We start from the raw sequence: 23,402 nt of genomic DNA on the forward strand, positions 1-23,402 counted from the left end.
AATGGTTCTAAACACTTCCCACTGTGTAGTTTAGCTGAGAGCTTGGCAAATATTGGACTACAACTTCCTAAAATAGGCTTCTAGTATTGCAAGTCATCATCTAGATGGAGATGAGTCATTTTTCCAGTTCTATTCTAATTAGCCTAACTAGTGTTTCAAAGGCTTTTTTCCCCCACCCATCTTTTACTCACAAAAATGTGGCAACTTTTCCTAATTATTAACTGCTCCTTGAGAAAGGAAGCTAAACGCTGCATAGCAATGACTACACCAATAGAGGTGGCCATCCATGAGCAACATACACCAATCTACTGGGTTGATGGACACGGGAGACCCTTACCTCGAGTTCTTTTTTAAGTCGAACCTCTCTCTCAGCAGCGAATTGAAGCTCGCTGGTCTGCCGCCTCAATGTGTCTGAACAGCTACTGTGCTCCAATTCCAGGTCTTGCATCTTCTTGTGAACGTTCTGCATTGCATTGTTGCTTTCCTGGTGGAACAGATGGTGGTCATGACATCAGCTGAAGACACAACCACAAGGGTCCAAAGAAGATAATTTTCAGGAATAACAACAGAGGAAATGACCTATTCTTGGTTTCCTTGCTTCCTCTAATTCAGGTAGAAAATTATTTATTATTTATGTATTTATTTACAGTATTTATATTCCACTCTTCTCACCCCGCAGGGGACTCAGGGCAGATCACAATGCACATATACATGGCAAACATTCAATGTCATAGAAACACAACATCTATAGACAGACACACAGAGGCTATTTAACTTCCAGCTTCATGAGGGTATGCTTTGTACTCCGGCCACCGGGGGAGCTGTTGATTCACCATCCACTTGTGACACTGATGGAGTACTTCCTAATTCTTTTGCATGCTGCTGGAGAGTTTTATGGCATCGTAAATTAGTTAAATTAGCCTCTCCGCATAAACAGAACCTAAATTTCCTGCTTGGCAGATGCAACAGTCTTTCAGGCTGCAAAGGTCAACAGCAAACTAAACAAATGGTCATGAGCTTACTACCATCCGGGCTGGCTTTGAACTCATGACCTTTCAGTCAGTAGTGATTTTTAATGCAGCTGACTCCCAACCGCTGCGCCACAAGCCAGCTGGTTGATTATGTTATGTTATGATTATATTCTACCTTTCCCCTACAGACCTCAACCCAGCATGCAAGTTTCTCTTCCCTTCCCTCCATTTTATCCTTGCAACAATCCTGTAAGATAGGTTAAGGCTAAAATCAGACACAAACCTCATAGCTACACTATATATCATGTATAAATCTATAATTTTTAGTCACAAAATCAACCCAAAAAAAAACTGGGTTGACTTATCTAGGATTCAATGTGAGTACTATATTTGCATGTTGACTTAAAAAGAAACCATCTTCTCTGAGGGCCTTTCCACACAGCTATGTAACACAGAATATTAAGGCAGGTAATCCATGATATCTACTTTGAACTGGATTATCTGAGTCTACACTGCCATATAATCCAGTTCAATATGGATTTTATACAGCTATGTGTAAGGGGCTGGTTTACCATGGAAAAAGTAAGAGATTAGCCCATCCTAAGAGAACCCGAAAGAAGCACCAACCGCTCTATTATCTCCACCTTGTCACCACTACTTGCTGTTTCGAATGCCTGGGAGGTAAAATGGCAGCAGAAAGAAATGATTGACCTTCTGAGGAAGCATTGGTGCTTCCTTTCTCTGTAGTATGACCTTTGATTATCCATGGATTGTATCAAAATCCATAATTTTGCCCCAAAACCTGCCCTCAGTGTACACATGAGGTTAACTTATACATGAGTACATGTAGCTAAGTGTAGGTCTGAACCCAGTTTTCTTTAATCCTAGCTCAGCTCTCTAAAGATTACACTGGTACTTATATTCCTTATGATTTTTTAGATAATATATCAACAACATGCAGTTTCCTGTCCACAGAAAGGGCTCGGCTTGTAGTATATGCATTGCCATCACAAAAACATCTGTGAGGGCCCTTCCACACAGCCATATAACCCACAATATCAAGGCAGAAAATCCCACAACTTTGAACTGGGTTATCTGAGTCCACAGTGCCATATATTCCAGTCCAAAGCAGAAAATGTAGGATTTTATTCAGTTGTGTGGAAATGGCCTTAGTTAAAATGAGATGTTTAAGTTTTGACTGTGTTTTCTGCAAGTAACTCATATTTCTATCGATTACTAATGCCCACCATTGTGACATTAGACCAGGCATGGGCAAACTTTCTAACTTGGGGGCTGCATGATGGGCTGAAGCAGGGTGGACAGGCTAGGAGGGAGGGGGTTGATGGTAGACGGGAGAGAAAAAGTGTATCCATGAGACCCCATATTGCCTACTCCTGATATAGAATCCTAGATTCCTAAAGCTGGAAGAGACCCCCAAGGACCATCCAGTCCAACCCCCTGCCATGCAAGAGGGCATAATCAAAGCACTCCTGATAGACAGCTTTTGTGGAAAAGCCTCCAGAGAAGGAGACTCCACCAGACTCTGAGGCAGTCTATGCCACTCTACAACAGATCTTACTTTCAGGAAGTACTTCCTAATCTTTCATTGGAAATCATTGCTCCCTTGTGCCCTGGTCTCTAGAGCAGCAAAAAGTCAGTTTCCCCCCTCCCCCTTCTCAATGGGACACCCTTTTAAATCTTGGTTCTCATGTCCCCTCTCAACCATCTCTTCTCCCAGCTAAACTTCCCCAGGAGGAAAGGAGGAAGGAAAAAGAGAAGGGAGGGAGGGAAGAAGAGAAGGATGGAAGGAAAGGAGGGTGGAAGAGAAGCGAGGGAAGCGAGGGAGGAAAGAGAGAAAGAAGGAAAGAAAAAAGGGAAGGAAGGAAGAAAAAGAATGAGAGAGGGGAAGAGAGGAAAGAGGGAAGGGAGAAAGGAAGGAAGAAAAGGATGAAAGGGAATGGAGGGAGGGATAAAAGAGAGAAGGGAAGGGGAGTAAAAAGAGTGGGAGAAAGGAGGAGGGAGGAAAGAAGGAAGGAGAATGAGAGAGGGAGAGGGAGGAAAGATGGAAGGGAGAAAGGGAGGAAGAAAAGGATGAAAGGGAATGGAGGGAGGAAAGGGAGGGAGGAAAGAAAGAAGGAAGGGAGGGAGGAGAATCAAAGAGGGGGAGGGAGGAAAGAGGGAAGGGAGAAAGAAAAGGATGAAAGGGAATGGAGGGAGGGAGGAAAGAAAGAGAGAAGGGAGGGAAGGGGAGGGGAAGGGAGGGGAAGGGGAGGGAGGGAGGGAGGGAGGGAGGAAGGAAAAAGAGGGGAGAAGGAAGGAGGAAAGAGAAGGAAGGAAGGAAGGAAGGAAGGAAGGAAGGAAGGAAGGAAGGAAGGAAGGAAGGAAGGAAGGAAGGAAGGGAGGGAGGAAGGAGGGAGGGAGGAATGGGAGGGAGGGAGGGAGGGAGGGATGGGAGGGAGGAAAGGGAGGGAGGGAGGAAGGAAGGAAAAAGAGGAGGAGAAGGAAGGAGGGAGGAAAGAGGAAAGGAAGGATGAAAGGATAGAAGGGAAGGAAGGAAGGAAGGAAGGAAGGAAGGAAGGAAGGAAGGAAGGAAGGGAGGAAGAAAGAGAGAGGGAGGGAAGGAAGGAAGGAAGGAAGGAATGAAGGAAGGGTAGGAAGGTGGAAGGAAAGAGAGGAAGGAAGAATAGGATGGTGTGAGAGAGGAGGGTCTGAGAAAAGAGCCCAGGGGGAGGCATCCGGCCCCTGAGCCTGGCTTTACCCATACCTGCATTACACCCATTGCTTGGGGCAACACTGGGGGAATAAATACTCTATAGAGATGTTCTAACCTCTCCATACATTGAAAAGTGGGCACACTCTTGGGACGAGGATGACTGGCACAGTAAATAATCGGCAAAAGCTTTTCAGTGAAAACTAAAAGCAAAACACTTGTAATTTTCAGGCCCGCATGTTCTCACTACAACAGATTACAAACAATTTAGAAAATGGGATGCTGTGCATTGGTTATTAGTCTGACTGCACACTCAGCATGCTCCGTTACTATATCAGTAAAAACAAGCTCTGCGGGGCATGTATTTACCGCTGTTGTTAACTGCCCAATACAATGCTTTCTCCATCATTAATTCCTAAACATGTTGGTCTAGTTTTAGCACAGATGTATATAGCTCCTCTGTGAGTAGAAGAGAAATATATAATTGCCTCAATTGCTTGATAAGAATCCAGCCACAAGATCAGGGTATTGAAAGCAGCCCTTACAACTACCAATTTAGTTCACCCTCCAGCACTGTTTTGCAGTCTCAATCTCAGACAGAAGGCACCTGAAGGAAAGGTTACTGTAGGGTCACACTGCCAACACAAACACAATCTATTAAGAGGTCACAAAATTAGCACTCTCCCTGCAGTGCTATGACAACTGACCCTCTGATCCTAATCATAGTTTGATATACTAGATTGACTCCTGCTTCCTGTTCTAATAGAATTGCGTCTTTTCCTAGTGCCATTCTGACAGTAGTCCAATAGTACCGTAACTCCCGGATTCTCCAGCACATGGGAGACGCAATCCAAAAAATATGCTTTCCAATTCTGAAGTATTATAAAGCACCATATTCCTCAAGTTTCTGTATGGACCCAACACTTATGTCTCGTCCCTTCCCCCCACAACCACCATTTGAATATGATGAAAGACCTAGATTGATTTTAAGTTAGTTAATTTTCATTGGCTAATAACAAAAGGAGTACTGTATTTCATTGCATAACAGTTGCAGCCCCCCCCCCCCTTTGTGGAAAAAATGAAGTTAGACTATTATGTGATGAAAACTTTTTCCAGTTACAGGGCTTCATTTGACTACCAGTTGAGAAAAGCCCCATAGCACCAAAAGAGCAGCCCCACCCTTTGTTTACTCGCTCGGGCAAGTGAACCAAGGATGCAACTATTTGTGGGGAAAAGCAAAAGTCTTATTTTGACACCACGAAAATCAGGGTGTGACTATTCTGCAATGAAATATGGGCAAAACTACTTTGCAAATCATAAAAGATAGTTCAAAAGATACTCCAGTACAATAAATACTAAAAGGAAAAATCTTAAGTAACACTTTAGTCTGGTGTTAATGCAAAGAAAGCTTGCCATAAAAATACAGTCTGCTTACTATGAGAAGCACAAAGTCACAATTTTCCAAATTGGAAGAAATATAAGTACCTACCCTCTGGGCTGTCTCTAAAAATCCAGACAAATTTTCTCAAGATTAAGAAACAGCTCTTTTATTTGTATCACAAAGCTGATTTATCCTGCCACTTGCCTATTAGTAATATGTCTCGCAAGGGCAACAAATTTTATGTAAAAACAAGATTGCAAGGATATGGGAGATCATGCATATTGAGGATGAAAGTTGTGCCACTTTCCAAAAACTGCTGAACTGCAACTCTCAATATGCCTCAACTTTGTCTATAATTGTCTTGCACTGATAGAAACTGCAATACAGCAACATCTAGATGTGTGCACAATTCGTGCCCCCAAAATAGATAATCCTTGAGTGACCCTGAACCTGCTGCATCTACTCAAGGCACACGTGCAATCTGCAATTATACCCTAAATATCTCCCATGAGGAGTGTGCCTCAAAATAACTGAAACAGAAAGGAAAGGGGAAAAATATTTCGGCTATAAACTGCTCTTCTAATGTTTATGCATGTTGTAGGCAGTTTAACACATTTTCCATCGGGTTGCTGTGCGTTTTTTGAGCTGTATGGCCATGTTCCAGAAGCATTCTCTCCTAACATTTCGCCTGCATCTATGGCAGGCATCCTCAGAGGTTGTGAGGTCTGTTGGAAACAAGGACAAGTGAGGTTGAGGGGTCTGAGGATTCCTGCCATAGATGTGGGCGAAATATCAGGGGAGAATGCTTCTGAAACATGGTCATACAGCCTGAAAAACGCACAGCAACCCAGTGATTCCAGTCATGAAAGCCTTTCAACAACACATTTTCCATCTCTACAACATCAATCTTGATCACAATAACCAGACCTCTACACAATATTAAGTTTTTCTTTTTACACCAGTCACAAACAGGGTAATATTTTCAAAGAGAAATAAAGTAGTGCTGTGGAGAGAGGAGTTTGCTAGGAGATGGCATGGGCATTTTATTTTCACTTAATAGGGTGTAATGTTTTTATTGATGTAAATAGTCAATTTATTATTTTCCAACTGCTTTCACGGCAGTCAGACTGCTACATATTTTAGTGGTGGTGTAATACAAGTAGATAAAACAATGATTTGCCTTTATTGTCAAAGGCTTTCATGGCTGGAATCACTGGATTATTGTAGGTTTTTCGGGCTATAAGACCATGTTCTAGAAACATTCTCTCCTGACGTTTCGCTTGCATCTATGGCAAGCATCCTCAGAGGTTGTGAGGATGCTTGCCATAGATGCAGGCAAAACGCCAGGGGATAATGCTTCTAGAACATGACCATATAGCCCGAAAAACCTACAACCACCCAATGATTTGCCTGTCAAAATTGAGCCATTCCAACCTAAAAAATAGTTCAGGGACTCCTGCTCAACAGAATTGCAAACCTAGCTGTTACAAATCAACTTTAAACTCGACATGTAATGCTGTGCTGTTGGCCACAAGATGATGCTGTTGTATTTGCTATAGACCTTCCTATCTCTCATTAATAGACAAGGATAGGTAGAGATGCCTTTCAGAGAGAGACTCACTCTGTGGCATCTGTTCCAAAACAAAGTCAGATTAGTGCTCCTTACTTCCTAATATTATGTACTGGCAATTGATGGCTACTCTCCAAATGGTCCAAGATGGCATTCCTGTCTTCCACAGACAGTAATTTTAGTTCCAGTCTCCCAAACTTTTCTGGCTAACATTGGAATGTCATGGTTCTCATCTTTTAAAAAGGGTATGAATAAGCTTGTTTGTTTGAAGCTTGTGACTTGACTACTTACATGTAACAGAAGTCAATATATTCAGACTAATATTTGAACACATAGCACATTTTACAATGAATAACAGAAAAAGCTCTGAAATAGATCTACATCTCATATTTTAAACATGTAGCTAAATATCACTACCCAAGAACTGAGCATTCATATTTGCAGAACAGGAAATCATCAAGATAAACAAAATGGAGAAGCCTTGTGTTGTTGTCTTTGCACTTTTTGTATATTGCGTGTTTGCACCTTTGAGTACTTTGTGAGCCGCCCCATGTCTCTCCAGGAGATGGTGGCGGGATATAAATAAAGTTTACTATTGTGTTGCTGTGAGTTTTCTGGGCTATATGGCATTCTCTCCTGACGTTTCACCCACATCTGTGGCAGGCATCCTCAGAGGTTGTGAGGTCTATTGGAAACAAGGGAAGTGAAGTTTATATATCTGTGGAATGTCCAGGGTGGGAGAAAGAACTCTTGGCTGCTTTAGGCAAGTGTGAATGTTGCAATGGGCCACCTTGATTAGCATTTAATGGCTTTGCAGCTTCAAAGTTGCAACAACTGCATTGGCTACCAATAGAACATCGGATCTCTTACAAAATACTGATCCTGACATTTAGAGCTCAAAATGGCCAAGGACCTTTATATCTTAGAGACCACCTCATTCCTTTTTTCCATCAGTAGTTACCTCGATCCACCCAAGAAAATCTCCTATACATACCGGGCCCTTGGGAGGTATATATTAGAGCAATGTCGGAGCTGTGACCTTTTGTAAAGGCGCTCAAGACTTGGCGCTTTGGTTGTGCATTTAAGAAAAGTGATCAGATCTAATTTGCCAAATAGTCACTGTTGTATCTTTTTATGTTGAATGTTTTTATATTGTGTAAATGCTATTTTAAATTGTAAGTCGCTCAGAGCACCTTGGTGGAGAGCGACTAATTACGAAATAAAGTGAAGTGAAGTGAAGTGAAGTGAAAAGTCTGGCTGGTTGCTGCCTGGGGGATCAAAATCTGGCTATCAGTATTTAAAAAAACTCTAAAATCAGGACAATAAATAAAGCGCAACACTCAAAAAACAGGAGAATTCCAGACAAGAATCAATCAGGACCTGTTAACATCTCCCAACAAAGGATCCCCCAGGAAGTAACCAGACAGACTTTGAAGCTGCAAAGCCATTAAATGCGAATCAAGGTGGCCAATTGAAACATTCACACTTGCCTCAAGCAGACAAGAGTTCTTTCTCCCACCTTGGACATTGCGCAGATATATAAACCTGCAACCATTATGAATTATCCCATTTGAAAACTGAAAAACAAAAAAACAGCTTCCAGTTTCAATGTCCAATTAAATTATTTTCATGGGCCCTGAATGGAAATCTCACTTTAAAAATATATTAATTAAAGCAGGCATGGGCCCAATATGGCCACATGCACTCATCTGCCATGTCCACACTGAAGCCTCAAGTCCCGCTCTGATCAGCTCATAGCATATGCCTGTGACTAATATTAATCAGGTCATCTAGGATGCAGAGTTGGGTATCATGCCCTATTCAATCCCTGGCTTGTTGCTTTCTTTTTCTTTCAAAAAATAAAAATGATAATTATTTTGCAGGAAAGGCCCACATTGATCTTCTAAACAGGTCAGGGGTTGGGAGAAGGCAAACTATCTTGCTCCCTAGAAAGCATATTTGGCTGTTGGAAGAGGAGTCCTGGAGTTAGGGGACACTTAAAGTTAGGTATGGTGTTTGGTGATCCATAAGGCAAAATAGACCCTGGAAGCTTCCTGAGCGATTATCCTCAAGGAAAGTATTAAACAAATATTAAAGGTATCCTATAAAACAGATACAGTTGCGTTTAATAATCAGTACTATTGTTTAACATGTCAGTAATACCTGCAACAGTAACTGGAGTTCATTTCTTTCTCCTTTCCACAGATCTGCCTGACACCTAAACTCCTCTGCTGCCGCTTCCCTGATCTCTGACTCTATCATGCTCTTCTCCTTCTTCTGACGTTCCAGGGTCCCCTTGGTATGGATACAGTTGAACTTCAGTTTAACTAAAATCATAATACATTCTTGAAATTGAAAGTACCAGTTTCCTAAACATCTGATTCTGCCTTTTGCTGCTTTCCTTGCTGGTTCAGCTCTACATGGAGAGCGTGCCAATACTCTAGCAGCACTCAATAGCTTGCTAGTGGGATAAATTGGTTCCTTTGGATGAAGTACAACCCTCCGTTTGCATAAAAATGCCTTATCCTACAGCCGGCATTTTCCAAAGACTGTGGGCACAAAGGCATTGTATAGTACTATGGTTTGATGTGTCCTCCACCCAGCCACCAACTTTGCAAAAGAACTAGCAGCAAGAGAACAGGAAGAGCCAGAATGTTATTGTTCTGGACAAGTTACCCGAGATTCTTAAGATTTAATAAAATGAGTTATAAAAAACTATATCAATAATAGTAATAATAGCCAACGGGTATATCTTAGGACTATAGCAACAAGATCGGGAAATCTAGGCATTTGAACCTTGGTAAAGGTAAAAATTTCTCCTTGACATTAAGTCTAGTCGTGTCCGACTGGGAGATGGTGCTAATTTCCATTTCTAAGTCGAAGAGCCGCCATTGTCCATAGACACCTCCAAGGTCATGTGGCCAGCATGACTGCATGGAATGCCATTACTTTCCTCCTATTGATCTGCTCCCATTTGCACGTTTTCGAACTGCTAGGTTGGCAGAAGCTGGGGCTAACAGTGGGAGCTCACCCAGCTCCCCAGATTTTAACCGCCAACCTTTTGATCAGCAAGTTGAGCAGCTCAGCGGTTTAACCTGCTGTGCCACCAGGGGTTCCTTTCAATTGTATAATCGATTAATAAAAATAGTATAAATACATTGAAGAAGAAAATGGGGGAATGGGAGGAAACCAAGGATATGATTTTATATTCCCTTCACAACTTGAAAAGAGGCACACCTTCAAGATGTTGTCCAGTTTAGTCCTCTCCTTCAAAATTGTCTCATATTCGCTATTGCAGGTCTTGATTATGAGCTCCTTTTCTGATATGTCACTCATGAGTCTCTGCTGTTTTTCATCCCAGTGCTGCTTAGCAATGTGATAGCTTCTCTCTGTCTCATTCAGCTTCTGTTGGTAAGCCCTGACGGTTGCTATCAAGAAAAGGGGAAAAGGCAAAGGTTTGGTTGAAAAGAAAGCACTGCTGAAATATTGAAAGCCTCCTAGGTTTTCTATGATTTTAAACCACAAGAACAGAACAGCAATAATCTGGGGAAGTCGCTGTTCAATAGAAATTAAGTAATGTATACAAAAATCCACCTCATGTTTTGGCATGTTGAATAAACATGTCAAATCAACAAATAATCCAAATAAAATTAGATAAAGATTTAAAATAAATGATCTGACAAGAGAAATTGATGCAATTATAATGATGCAAAGTGAGAAGAGAAAAAGAACCTGAGATCATACAAGAAGATATAAGAAGATACGATTACTAGGTTAAAAATTAGTTGACAATAACACTCCTCTCTTTGTTATAGAGTGGTGGTCCTCAACCTGGGGTCCCCAGGTGTTTTGGTCTACAATTCCCAGAAATTCCAGCCAGTTTACCAGCTGTTAAGATTTCTGAGAGTTGAAGGCCAAAACATCTGGGACACACAGATTGAGAACCACTGTTATAGAGGACATATGGAACTTTTAATACTTGAAGTAATGTATTTTATATAAGTATAATAGATGTAATAATTGCAACGTTGTACACTGCCTTTTTCACTCCCCCCCCCCCCCCCGGGTCAGAAATATTAAATATTAACTAGGTATTTTTAAATACACAAATATGAATGAAGCACTGAAAGGGTTAAGTGGATGCAATGACTCAGCAAAAGCTGTAGTTCTATATAAGCAAGTGTGTCTGTCGCTTAGTAGTCGTCAGTCTGAGGTAGCCCTCAGTCTGTGAGAGGTCTCTGTGGGAGAAAGGTCTCAGTATGAGAAGGCTTCAGTGTTAGTTTGCCTCAGTGGGAGAAAGGCCTCAGTCTGAGAGAGCCCTCAGTGTGAGAAGGCCTCAGTGGGAGAAAAGCCTCAATGTGAGTAGGCCTGGTGTGAGAAGCTTTGATGGGAGAAGCCCCAGGTTGAAAGCCATTGTGTGTGAAGGTTGCTGTGTGTAAAAAATGACAGTGTGAAGTTCCTGTGTAATTTCAGTTTGAGAACTTTATTTGTGTTATGGAAACCTTGTTCTTGTAAACAATGCAACTATTTTATTTTTCTATAATATATAGAAAAATAATATAGCCTCCTATGGAAGAGATAACATTGGTCTGTGTGTTTTTGTTCTTTTTATCGCTTTGGGCTACTGATATTGGGTTATGCTGCTGCTAAGTTACTCTGCTGTACATTTATGAGGAGGGTCTTTTGTTAATAAACCCACTAACCCAACTCCCTCATCCCCTCTCCTCTGTGATATTGGTAAATATTTAAATTACTAACAGTAACTCTATTGTCCCCGTTCTCCTCTTTATTTTTTATCCTTGTCTTTTGTACCCAATTTTCTCTTTGTGTGTGTGTGAAAAAAATGTAAATGTTTAATAAACATCACTGTTTGACAAAAAAAATCAACAGTCAGATTTGTAAATGATAATAAAAATTACTAAACTATAACAGTGCCAGTAGTGTTTAGATCATCTATGATCATAGCTTTAAAAGGTATATGTCATGTTTGCAGGCGCCCCCAGTGGCACAGTGGGTTAAATCCTTGTGCTGGCAGGACTGAAGACCGACAGGTCGCAGGTTCGAATCCTGGGAGAGCACGGATGAGCTCCCTCTATCAGCTCCAGCTCCTCATGTGGGGACATGAGAGAAGCCTCCCACAAGGATGGTAAAACATAAAAAATATCCAGGCAACCCCTGGGCAATGTCCTTGCAGATAGCCAATTCTCTCACACCAGAAGCAACTTGCAGTTTCTTAAGTTGCTCCTGACACGACCAAAAAAAGTTGAAATATGCATCCTAGATGTCTGTCTTTTTACTTGGGATATAGGATGTCTAAATGAAGCAAGAAACTGGAGGTACAAATAAAAGGCATTGTGTCTTCTTATGTCACCCACTCTGTGTTCGGCCATTCTTCCTTGTTAGTATGCATTTTGAATCTTACCTTGAAGGTGCTCAATGTGTGTGTTTGCTTCACCTAATTTGTCTTCTGATGTGCACCGTTCAATGCCAACTTCCTTCCTTGCAACAGCAAGTTCATACTCCAAGCTTTGTCGAATTGCTTCACCTTTCTCAACTTCTGCTCGCAACCTGGCAATCTGGCTTTCATAGTTTGAGAGCTGTAAAAGGAATTGTTAGAACAAACAACAGGTTGACATTATCAATATTCAATTAACACATCATTTAAGAATGTGTAATTTTAAACCATTTTACAGTCAAAACAGTGGCGGTTTTCCAGATGTCACTGGACATCAGTCTCTGTCCTAACCATTGGCTATGCTAACTACAATGGATAGGAGTTGCAGTCCAAGAAATGGACTGCAACTCCCATCCATTGTAGCTACCAGTTGATCACTTCACAATAGAGGACACGTAAAAAACATTGTGGTAACTCAAAATTGGATTTAAACCAGGGGTAAAAATAATGTGGACTTCCAGATATTGTGTTGCTGAAGGTTTTCATGGCCAGAATCATGGCAGTGCATAAAGAGCAGCACTCAAAAACAGGGGAATTCCAGACAAGAATCAATGAGGGCCAGCTAATACCTCCGAACAAAGGATTCCCCCAGGCAACAATCAGCCAGGCTTTGAAGCTACAAAGCCATTAAATGCTAATCAAGATGGCCAATTGCAACATTCACACTTTCTTTAAGCAGACAAGCTTTCTTTCTCCCACTCTGGACATTCCATAGATATATAAACCTCATCTTCCTAGTTTCCAACAGACCCCAGAACCTCTAAGGTTAAACCACTGAGCTACTGAACTTGCTGACCAGGGAGTGGAGTGAGCTCCCACTGTTAGCCCCAGCTTCTCCCAATCTAGCAGTTTGAAAACATGCAAATGTGAATAGATCAATAGGTACCACTTCGAAGGGAAGGTAATGGCAATAATGCTGGTCACATGACCTTGGAGGCATCTATGGACAACGCCGGCTCTTCAGCTTAGAAAAGGAGACGAGCCCCACCCTCCAGAGTTGGACACAACTAGATTTAATGTCAAGGGGAAACCTTTACCTTTACCACCACACAAAGATTACCTTTAAAGACATCAGGCAGTGACATCTGAGCCATCTGCACCAAGGATGAAGCAGCCAAAGAAGAGTAATTCAGAAGTTGTAGAAATGTGATGGCAGGTGTTTGTGTCAACAACAACAGTGCCAAATCACACAACGAAGTAAACAGTTTGTATAGAAGCATTCTGAATACAGAAGTACCGTACTTACTTCTGCATTATGTTTAGCGGTGATATCCAGTTTCTCTTTCTTAGCTTGATGAAGTTTTCTTCTCAAATCTTCCTTCGTTTCAATTTCTGGCTCGCAGCAATTGCGTTGGGATGTCTTTGCAGGCTGCCTAATTCATAATGCAAAAGACATTTAAATGGAGTCACTTTCAACTGTACCAGCTTTGATCTTTCAAAAAACCAAGACAGCAAAACCTACTCAGAAATAAACCAAAATATGTAAGATTTACTTCAAAAGAAAATATTTAGGACTCGGCTTTATATAACCTCCAAATCATAATAATAGTATTCTAGATGAGATTATATACCATTGCTGGAGCGCATTCTCCATACAACAAGAGTAAGGGAACGCCAGACAACAAGAACCACCAAGGGGGATGTTTGGTAATAATCATGTAATAAGTTAGGGATGGGAATTATGAAACACTTCATATAATATTGCACTAGAAGTCTCAGCATGCTTTGAAAGGCATAGTTTCTGCCCTGTGTGCCCATGTGGGTGGCCAGATACAAACTAGATAGCTACATAGGAAGTCCATGCTTGTCATAAATATTTCAGTGTAAGGCAACAATTTAAATATTGGTCTAGGAATCACAGAGAACAGTCATAGAAACCCAGTATGAGATCAGCAAGTCACTCTCTCTCAGCAATGGAAAACCTCCTCTGAATAAAGCCTACTAGGAAAGCCCAAGGCAAGGGGTAACTATTGATCTGAAGGCACACAGGTTGTGGTGGTTCTGCATCTTCAAATTGATTCCAACTTATGGCAACCCTAAGACTTTCAGGCTTCTAGTCCAACACTCAAACCAAGCTGTCATGGGAATGACATGTGGTTCAATGAGCTCTTAAATACAATCACTAAAGGTGCAGAAGCATTGTTTTCATTTCCATCTAGCCATCCCAACAAGGAATAGTCCCAGCTGGCCATGGATGGATTATCTCAAATTTCTAGCTAATGAGAAACAGAAGGCATAGCTGATTAGTTTGACATGTATCAAGCGAAAACAAGTTTACACCAGATAATTACAGCCTGCAAGTTAATCACTACAATCTTATTACTACCACTAGACAAATGAAACATATAATTGAATGTATGGGAAATATACGTTTTTAGAGGTCAAATATTGTTTTTTACTCACAAACACTCATTCAGTATTCAGTATCTGAAATAATTATGGAAAGGCTTTTTAAAGAAGCCTGGTATCTGCTGGGGTCTGGTTCAAGGACACTCTGACAATACTAAAATCAGTGGATACCTTAGTGCCATTATATGCAATGGCATAGTAAAATGGTGTCATTTATATAAAATGGCAAAGTCAAGGTTTGCTTTGAGGTATATAGAGAGACAGAGAGATATTCTAATCCATGAATGGTTGCACCCATGGATACACAATTCATGAACAACTGTACAGAGCTGCACCTTGATGCTTTGCAACTATTTCAAAACAGGGTACTGCTCCATTATCCGGGCAGAGGCCATTAGGGGAGACTAGAGAGGGAAGGATAGTCCATTTGACAGGGAAAGAGTTGAAGAGGAAAACAATTTCCCCCGTTTTTGCTGGTTATTCTCCCTCCTCACTTCCCTTATCATAAATTAGTGTTGTTTACACCATGGGGACATGAGTGAAGGAGGAATAACAGGAAAACAGAGAAAATTATTTTACTCTGAACCCACCCTCCACCCCTTTAAAATGGATTATCCTTCTCTCCCTCTAGCACTCCCTTGTGGCCTCCGCCTGGACAATAGAACAGTACCAAAAACAGTAACAGGGTGAAACCAAACACAGTGCATTAAAATCTGCATTATACAAAATGAGAGGAGGAATAGAAGACGAGGAAGGAAAAAAATAGCTTCATTCCTGGTAGGGTGCATAAATTTTCACTCATATGGCCCTAGCCCAGACATTGGTCTAAAAGTCTTAGATATCATAGGAAACTGCATTCTTCACTATGCTGTATATATGTTTATTGTCATCAGATATGATAGCAATTGCTTCCAATTGCACCATCTAAAATCAATGGGCTGAAGATTGTGCTGGTTGGTGGTAATCATGTTATATCCAGTGCACTTTTTTAGTATTTTATTTTAATACTACTGTGCCTTTCAGGAATGCACTAAAATTCTAAGAGAGACACTTAGACTACTCACAACCTCACAACTCACAATATGAATATGGATAATCTAATGCACAAAATGTTGTGAGAGCAAATGGGTAAGGAGTGTGATGTAGGCATTGATTAGTACTGATAAAATTACAGAGGTGTTTCAGTTTTAGAAATCCAAACTTCCCCCACACCTGGCCAAAAGGATGGGCCAAAGATATCTTGCCTATAATCAAGAATTCCAATAAACACTTAAATTCAATTGCTAGTCTCAGCTAGATGACAACAACTGAATCATTTGGTTAATACAGTGGTTCTGAACCTTTTTTTGATCAGAGACCACTTGACCAGGGACCACTTTGACCAGGGACAACTCTCCAACATTAGTACCAAAAGAGTTACGAATCAGTTTTTGGTAACTTTAGATTCGGTTTTGTTATTTGGGGTGCTGATTCAGAAAACTGCATGCGATAGACCACATCAGCTCTAGTTTCTGATACAGAACATATGCCATCCAGTAGTCACCATCTGCTCACCCACAGAAAACCATATTTAATAATCTAGTGTTGATGTGGTAGTAGTAATCTTTTGTAGTCAGCCTCTCCCCTCATGACACCCCTGTTGCCTCGGCACTATAAGAGGGTTTTGCAAGACCAGTCATTCTCATTGCTGTGTGGTTTCGAGGCAATGGTGTAGTAACTTTGAGGCTGCAGACCATATTTTCGTTCTTGGGGACCACTGGTGGTCCACAGACCACAGGTTGGGAAACACTGGGTTAATGGTAGGTCACAAAACACAGGGATACACCATGGATTCAGTTGGTTTCTATGGAAGTAACAATTGGATTTAAACTTTAAAAAAAACTAAGTATGGGTTTATTTCTCAGATCCACCAAGTAGACAAATTCTTAACAGACAGAACAATTCACAAGACACATACACATATACACATATACACACACACTACTGGATTTTATTTTAATTAAAGAAATCCAACTCACCGTTTCGTTTCAGGGGCCATATAACTGACCTGGCAATTCATGACAACTAATCTTCTTCCTTTTATTTTACATCCTCTGAACAATGACCGTAATCTTCATGATTAATATTCTTTGAAGCAACAGGGAGACTAATTGTTCCCACACATCTTGAGGCCGCATTAAACCCTATGATACAGATATTTAAATTGACACTTTAATGACATTCTTATCCTAATGAAGTGATAAAGAGTTTTATTCACAAATAATGAGCTATTACACAGCGTAGAGTCATCTATCATTCAAACACTACAAAAACTATTGCTATTGGACAATAGATTGCTGAAACCTATAGGCCGCAGTTTGAGGATGCCTGACCTAAATATATCATTCTACCAATGGAGATACCAGTTTTTGTATTGTATTTTATATCAAGTGAACTAATAGCACCCTAGATAGATCGTTGGCATTTTTAAAAATCTTCCCTTTTTACCATAACATGAAGAGGGATTCGAAAAGCTACTTGGATCAAAACTTCTGTGATTAGTGTACATAATAATAATAATACTTTATTTATATACCGCCACCATCTCCCCAAAGGGACTCAGGGCAGCTCGCAAAAGCATTCAATAGTGCAAACTTATAAAATACAACAAAAACATAAGGAAAATAACACAATAACAATAAAATCCACATAAAAATTACATAAAACATCATATAAAACCCCTACCAACTTAAAAAATTCAATAAAACACAGCAGAAGCTGCAGATATAAAAGAAACTGCAATTAATATCAGTCCCATAATAATCTGTTGTCAATTTAGTCCATGCAATTTTTGTAGCATCCCAAAGAGATTGTTTGTTTCCCGTTTCATTCATCTTTCTACAAAAGTAATGATTCCAGCATTTAGCAATGTGATGTTATTAATGCTTACGTTCGCTCTCAGATGTATCAATGTTTCTTGTTGTCACTGTTGTTTAGTGCCTTCAACTTGCTTCCAACTTACGGGTACACCATAAGGGTCCAATCGCAAGGTTTTCTTGGCAAGATTTATCCAAAGGGGGTTTGCTATTACCTTCCTATGAGGTTGGGAGCATGACGTGCCCCAAACACAGTGGGTTTTCATGGCCAAGTGACCATTCGAGCCCTTGTAGTTCAAATTATACTCAACTATAATGGTTCTTAAAGTATTGGTTGCTTAGGGCCCTTCCACATAGCCCTATATCCCAGAATATCAAGATGGAAAATCCCACATTATCTGAGTGTGGACTCAGATAACCCAGTTCAAAGCAGATATTGTGGGATTTTCTGCCTTGATATTCTGAAATATTGGGCTGTGTGGAAGGTCCCCCACATCCCTAATAGACACCAGATCCCATGTAATATTGAAAGCTAAGCTGGGCCAGCTTTGGCTAGCATATGAATGGGAGACCACCATCTAATACCAGGTGCTGCAGATTATTATTTCAGAGGAAGGAACTGGCAAAACCACTTGAGTCTTCCTTGCCTAGGGGCCCTTCCACACAGCCATATAACCCAGAATATCAAGGCAGGAAATCTCACAATATCTGAACTGGGATATATGGCAGTGTGGACTCAGATAACCCAGTTCAAAGCAGATATTGTGGGATTTTCTGCATTGATATTCTGGGTTATATGGCTGTGTGGAAGGCCCCTAAGTCCACACTGCCATATATTCCAGTTCAAAGCAGAAAATGTGAGATTTTATTCAGCTGTGTGGAAGGGCCCTAGGAAAACCCTGTGAAATTGATTAGATTTCCATTAATTGACATATATTGACAGCTGTAAATTTTATTGATGTGTTTGACCAAACCTATTCTGAAGAACATTCTGGTGAAATTAAGTGGTGCCTACTCCCAGGTCAGTAAGTCTCAAAATAAAACAGATCAGAAACTCATTTGCAATCAGGATTCCACATGACATGCTGAGAACCGCTTTGAGTCCCCCTCGAAGTGAGAAAAGCGGTATACAAATACTGTAAATAAATAAATAAATAACCATACCAATAAGGGAACTATACATATTCGCCACATTACAAAAGACATTATCAATTACTGGGTCGCTGTGAGTTTTCCGGGCTGTATAGCCATGTTCCAGAAGCATTCCCTCCTGACATTTAGCCTGCATCTATGGCAAGCATCCTCAGAGGTTGTGAGGTCTGTTAGAAACTACGCAAGTGGAGTTTATTTATCTGTGGAATGTCCAGGGTGGGAGAAAGAACTCTTGTCTGTAAGAGGCAAGTGTGAATGTTGCCATTGGCCACCTTGATTTGCATTTAACAGCCTTGCAGTTTCAAGGTTGCGGTCTGGAGGATCCTTTATTGGGAGGTGATTAGCTGGCCCTAACCTTATTTGCCTAGTTTCAAACAGACCTCACAATCTCTGAGGATACTTGCCATAGATGTGGGCGAAACATCAGGAGATAATGCTTCTGGAACATGGACATACAGCCCGGAAAACTCACAGCAACCCAGGGCCTTCCACACATCCTTATATCCCAGGATATCAAGGCAGAAAATCCCACAATACCTGCTTTGAACTGGGTTATCTGAGTCCATATTCAGATAATATGGGATTTTCTGCCTTGACATCCTAGGATATAGGGCTGTGTGGAAGGGCCCCCAGTGATTTTGGCCATGAAAGTCTTTGACAACACATTATCAATTAGTTTGTTTAAGGATAGGAGACATGGTTCTGAAACCTGCAAAAAGTGTCAGGATGCATCTCTACTGCTTCAACTGTCTCAGCATGTGAGAGTTGTAGTTTGGTGAGGCTCAAGCACTCTTTGGCAGAGAAGGCTAAAGGCATTGCCAAACTGCCAGGATACCATAGCATTGAGCCACAGCAGTTAAAGTGGTGTCAAACTGAATTAATTCTATAGTGTAGATACAATGTGCAAAGTTCTTTTGTTGCTTAAAATAGTTGCCAGACAGATATTTAAGTAATATTTCCAAAACAACATAACATTTAATTTGTTACCATCCATCCTGCAAAAAGGTTTAGGATATTTTCCATTTGGGGGGAAATTAGCACTTTGTTCTCCTTGTATCTCTAAGTGAAACAGCTGATCCTTTGACAACCAAAGCTGGCGTGCATGACAACAGCACAGAGTCTAAGCTGGTGCATCCACACTGTAGAATTAATGCAGTTCGATACCACTTTAACTGAGATGCTTCAGTGCTAGGGCATCCTGGGAGTTGGAGTTTTGCAAGGTCTTTACAGCCTTCTCTTCCATTCAACAAACTGCAAATCCCATGATTCCAATTAAAGTTGTGTCAAACCGCATTAATTCTACAATGCAGATGCACCCCTCACCCCCATCATTTTGCCAACTCGATCCAAATCAGAGCTTGAAGGCTTAGCCTTCCTTAAGAGCCACCTCCAATCCCCTGTTAATCTCCACGAGTCACTGAATACACAGAGATATCTCACTGCCCATCATTCCCATTGCCCTTCCTTACCTGCCTCCTTTGGCTCTACTTTAGAGGAGAAGCAAGCAACAGGGACAGAAACAGGGTCAAAAGCAGCAGCAGCAGGGCAGTGTGCCGCCGGGCGCTAGGACCCGGGGGCTAACTGGAAAGCCAAGCCACTCCCACTACTCCCCGAGAGCGGCCTTGCAACGGCTACTTCCGGTAACGGAGAACAGGCAAGTGGCGACCAAGGAGGATAACAGCATCCCGCCTTCCGGCTTCAGAACGCCCCATCTCATTGGAAAAGCCAGGGATTGTGACGCCAACGCGTTCCAAATGGGCGGAGACAAGCTGATCCCGCTTCTTCTGGCGCTTTAATGCAGAAGCCGTTAAAGCACAGCTGCTTACTGTCTGTCGCCCTTTAAATGAAGGTGTATCTCCACTGCAGTTTGACGCCGCTTTAATTGACATGGCTCCATATTATGGAACCATGGGAGCTGTAGTTTTGCAAGGTCTTCTCTGCCAAGGAGTACTAGTCCAGTGGTTCTCAACTTGGGGTCTCCAGATGTTTTGGTCTGCAACTCCCAGAAATCCTAACAGCTGGTAAACTAGCTGGGATTTCTGGGAGTTGTAGGCTAAAACACCTGGGGACCCACAGGTTGAGAACCACTGTACTAGTGTATCAGCAAACTACAAATCCCAGGATTCCATAGCATGGAGGAATGGCAATTCAAGTGTGGTCAATCTGCATTCTGGACAAATCTCATCCAGATAGCTCTGCCTTAGGGTTGCCAGCAGTTGGAAGGACATGGAGGCAATGCAAACAACAAGGCATATTAATAGTTCTTTTATGACTCTAATTGAGATTAATTTCACTACTTTTACAATGTGGCTTTGTGTATAGCTGCAGGGGGCTATGGACTCATGACTTTGTTTTGTACCAGAGCTGAGTGGCTTATTTATTTATTTACGGCATTTATATGCTGCCCTTCTCCCCGCAAAGGGGACTCAGAGCAGCTTACAAGGTATATATACATACATTATATTATTAGGATAGTACAATATCAGTATTACTATATTGTACTATACCATTATATTGTAGTATTATTAGTATTATATTACATTACATAATAGTATTATAAATATATGTATATTATATTATACAGGGTGAGGCAGCTTAACTTCCTTTTTTCCAAACTTAATAAAACCCAGCAAAGCCTAGAGAAGACAATTATGCTGGGGAAAGTGGAAGGCAAAAGGAAGAGGGGCCGACCAAGGACAAGATGGATGGATGGCATCCTTGAAGTGACTGGACTGACCTTGAAGGAGCTGGGGGTGGTGACGGCCGACAGGAAGCTCTGGCGTGGACTGGTCCATAAAGTCACGAAGAGTCGGAGACGACTGAACGAATGAACAACAACAATAAAACCCATTGGATAAATCAGAATTTTTTATGTATTTTTTGTAATGTAGGCGCATACCTAAATTTTTGTTTTACATAGTTTTGAAGATCAAATTAGGTAGGTGACGTCCCCCATTCTCCATACACTAAACCGATTTCTGGCGTTTGTTATGACTTTTGCCAGCATAGCAGGCTTTATGTTGGCAATTTATTCTTGGATGTTGGTCTTCAAATCTTGTAGGGTCCTTGGATGGTTCACATAAAAACCGGATTTCAAAAAACCCATAGAAAAAAATCACAAGGGGCCAAATCTGGAGAGCGGGCCGGCCACTCCAAATCCACTCGAAAAGTAGGCCTCAACGGCAAAAACACGCTCCTCACTGTTCCAACACATGATGGCGACTGAACTGTGTCAGGACAAAACTTTATACTCTTGGCTCCCGCCTCTCGAACAAGACCACTAGCGCTCGCCTGGCCCCCTCCCTCTCCGTTCTGGCCAAGAGGGGCAGTTGGTTCTGGGGGGAAGGGGTCCCCAACTGATGACATCTGCAGGAGACAAGATGGAACTGTCCCCTGGCCCCCTTTCTCTTTACTCTGGCCCACTTATCCCATTCATTTTTTTCATGTCAGGAATGACTTGAGAAACTGCAAGTCGCTTCTGGTGTGAGAGAATTGGCCGTCTGCAAGGATGTTGCCCAGGGGATGCCCAGATGTTTTTGATGTTTCACCATCCTTGTGGGAGGCTTCTCTCATGTCCCCGCAGGGGGAGCTGGAGCTGACAGAGGGAGCTCATCCGTGCTTCCCCCGGATTCAAGCCTGCGACCTGTCGATCTTCGGTCCTGCCAACACAAGGGTTTAACCCACTGCACCACCGGGGGCACCTTCATGTGTGCGCCTTTTGAAATGTTTGTTTGTACATTTCAATGCAATCCTAACCCTATCCCAGGTTCCTTAGCAAGAGTTCTCAGAAAGGGTTGGCATTGCCTTTCTCTTAGCCTGACCTAAGAGAAAGGCAATATGCTATATAAAATCCAGATTTTCTGCCTTGAACCATATTATCTGGCAGTGCAGATTCATATAATCCAGTTCAAAACCAAGAATGTAAATAATCTGCATTTTAAATATGAAAGAATAAAATATTTTTTTAAATGTAAGGAGCAGTAAATAATAATAAGTCTTTGTTTACATCCCACTTTTCTCCCTAGCGCAGTGGTCCTCAACTTTCCCTAATACCACAACCCCTTAGTACAGTTCCTCATGTTGTGGTGGCCCCAACCATTAAATTATTTTTGTTGCTACTTCATAACTGTAATTTTGCTACTGTTATTAATCTTTATGTAAATATCCGATATGCACCATGTCTCTTCCTTCACTGGACCAAATTTGGCACAAATACCCGATACACTCAAATTTGAATACTGGTGGGGTTGGAGGGGGTGGATTTTATCATTTGGGAGTTGTAGTTGCTGGGATTTATACTTCACCTACAAGTAAAGAGCATTCTGAACTCCACCAACTGTGGATTTTAACCAAACTTGGCACACACAATTCCCATGACCAACATAAAATACTGGAAGGGTTTGGTGGGGTTTGGTGGGTTTTGGAGTTGTAGTTCCACTAAATCCAAAGAGCACTGGGGACTCAAACAATTATGGATCTGAACTCAAACACAGAACCCCCATGCCTTGAAGGGACTCGCTGGCGCAAGCCTCCCTCCAGCCTCACAAGCTCTCTCTCTCACCTGCACATGCGCACCATGCTGCCACACACGAGCACGCCTGCTCTCCCCTCCCCTGTTTGGAGTCTCAGAAACAGCCCTTCCCTCGTCTGAGAAGCCGGCTGAGAGGCTGACCAATCACAGCAGAGGAGAGCTTTTGGTGGGAGGATTCGCTGCTGTTTCCAAAAAGGAAAAGAAGGACAGGCAGAGAGATCTTCAGGTTTCTCTGCCTATGTGGTTCCTAAGACAATGAGAAATAGTGTTTTCTGATGGTCTTTGGCGACCACTCTGAAACCCGGTCGCAAACCACAGGTTGAGAAACGCTGTCCTAACGGGACCCAAAAGGAGTTCACAACATAATACAATACTAATCAAAGCGCATTTAACATAAAATAAAATACTAAAATCACACAAAACATAAT

The 23,402-nt window shown here is 41.6% G+C and overlaps 1 protein-coding gene across 3 annotated transcripts in view; it reads right to left on the minus strand.

Annotated features, from left to right (window-relative positions):
- CCDC171 (coiled-coil domain containing 171) overlaps positions 1-20,138 on the minus strand; it is a 217,845-nt gene extending 197,707 nt beyond the window's left edge. Inside the window, exons 1-7 of one of the 3 annotated variants that reach the window (XM_060762416.2) lie at positions 19,913-20,138; positions 16,455-16,619; positions 13,334-13,460; positions 12,055-12,229; positions 9,870-10,060; positions 8,796-8,927; positions 338-484 (exon numbers count right to left, since the gene is read on the minus strand). In XM_060762416.2, coding sequence (XP_060618399.2) covers positions 338-484; positions 8,796-8,927; positions 9,870-10,060; positions 12,055-12,229; positions 13,334-13,460; positions 16,455-16,495 — 813 coding nt within the window. In that variant the 5' untranslated portion in view covers positions 16,496-16,619; positions 19,913-20,138. The remainder of the gene's footprint in view (positions 1-337; positions 485-8,795; positions 8,928-9,869; positions 10,061-12,054; positions 12,230-13,333; positions 13,461-16,454; positions 16,620-19,912) is intronic. The other 2 variants (XM_067464374.1, XM_060762417.2) reach the window with 2 other exon arrangements.
- Between the last annotated feature and the right edge of the window lie 3,264 nt (positions 20,139-23,402).

The sequence above is a fragment of the Anolis sagrei genome, chromosome 2 (genome assembly GCF_037176765.1).
Source record: "Anolis sagrei isolate rAnoSag1 chromosome 2, rAnoSag1.mat, whole genome shotgun sequence".
NCBI classification, from domain to species: domain Eukaryota; kingdom Metazoa; phylum Chordata; class Lepidosauria; order Squamata; family Dactyloidae; genus Anolis; species Anolis sagrei.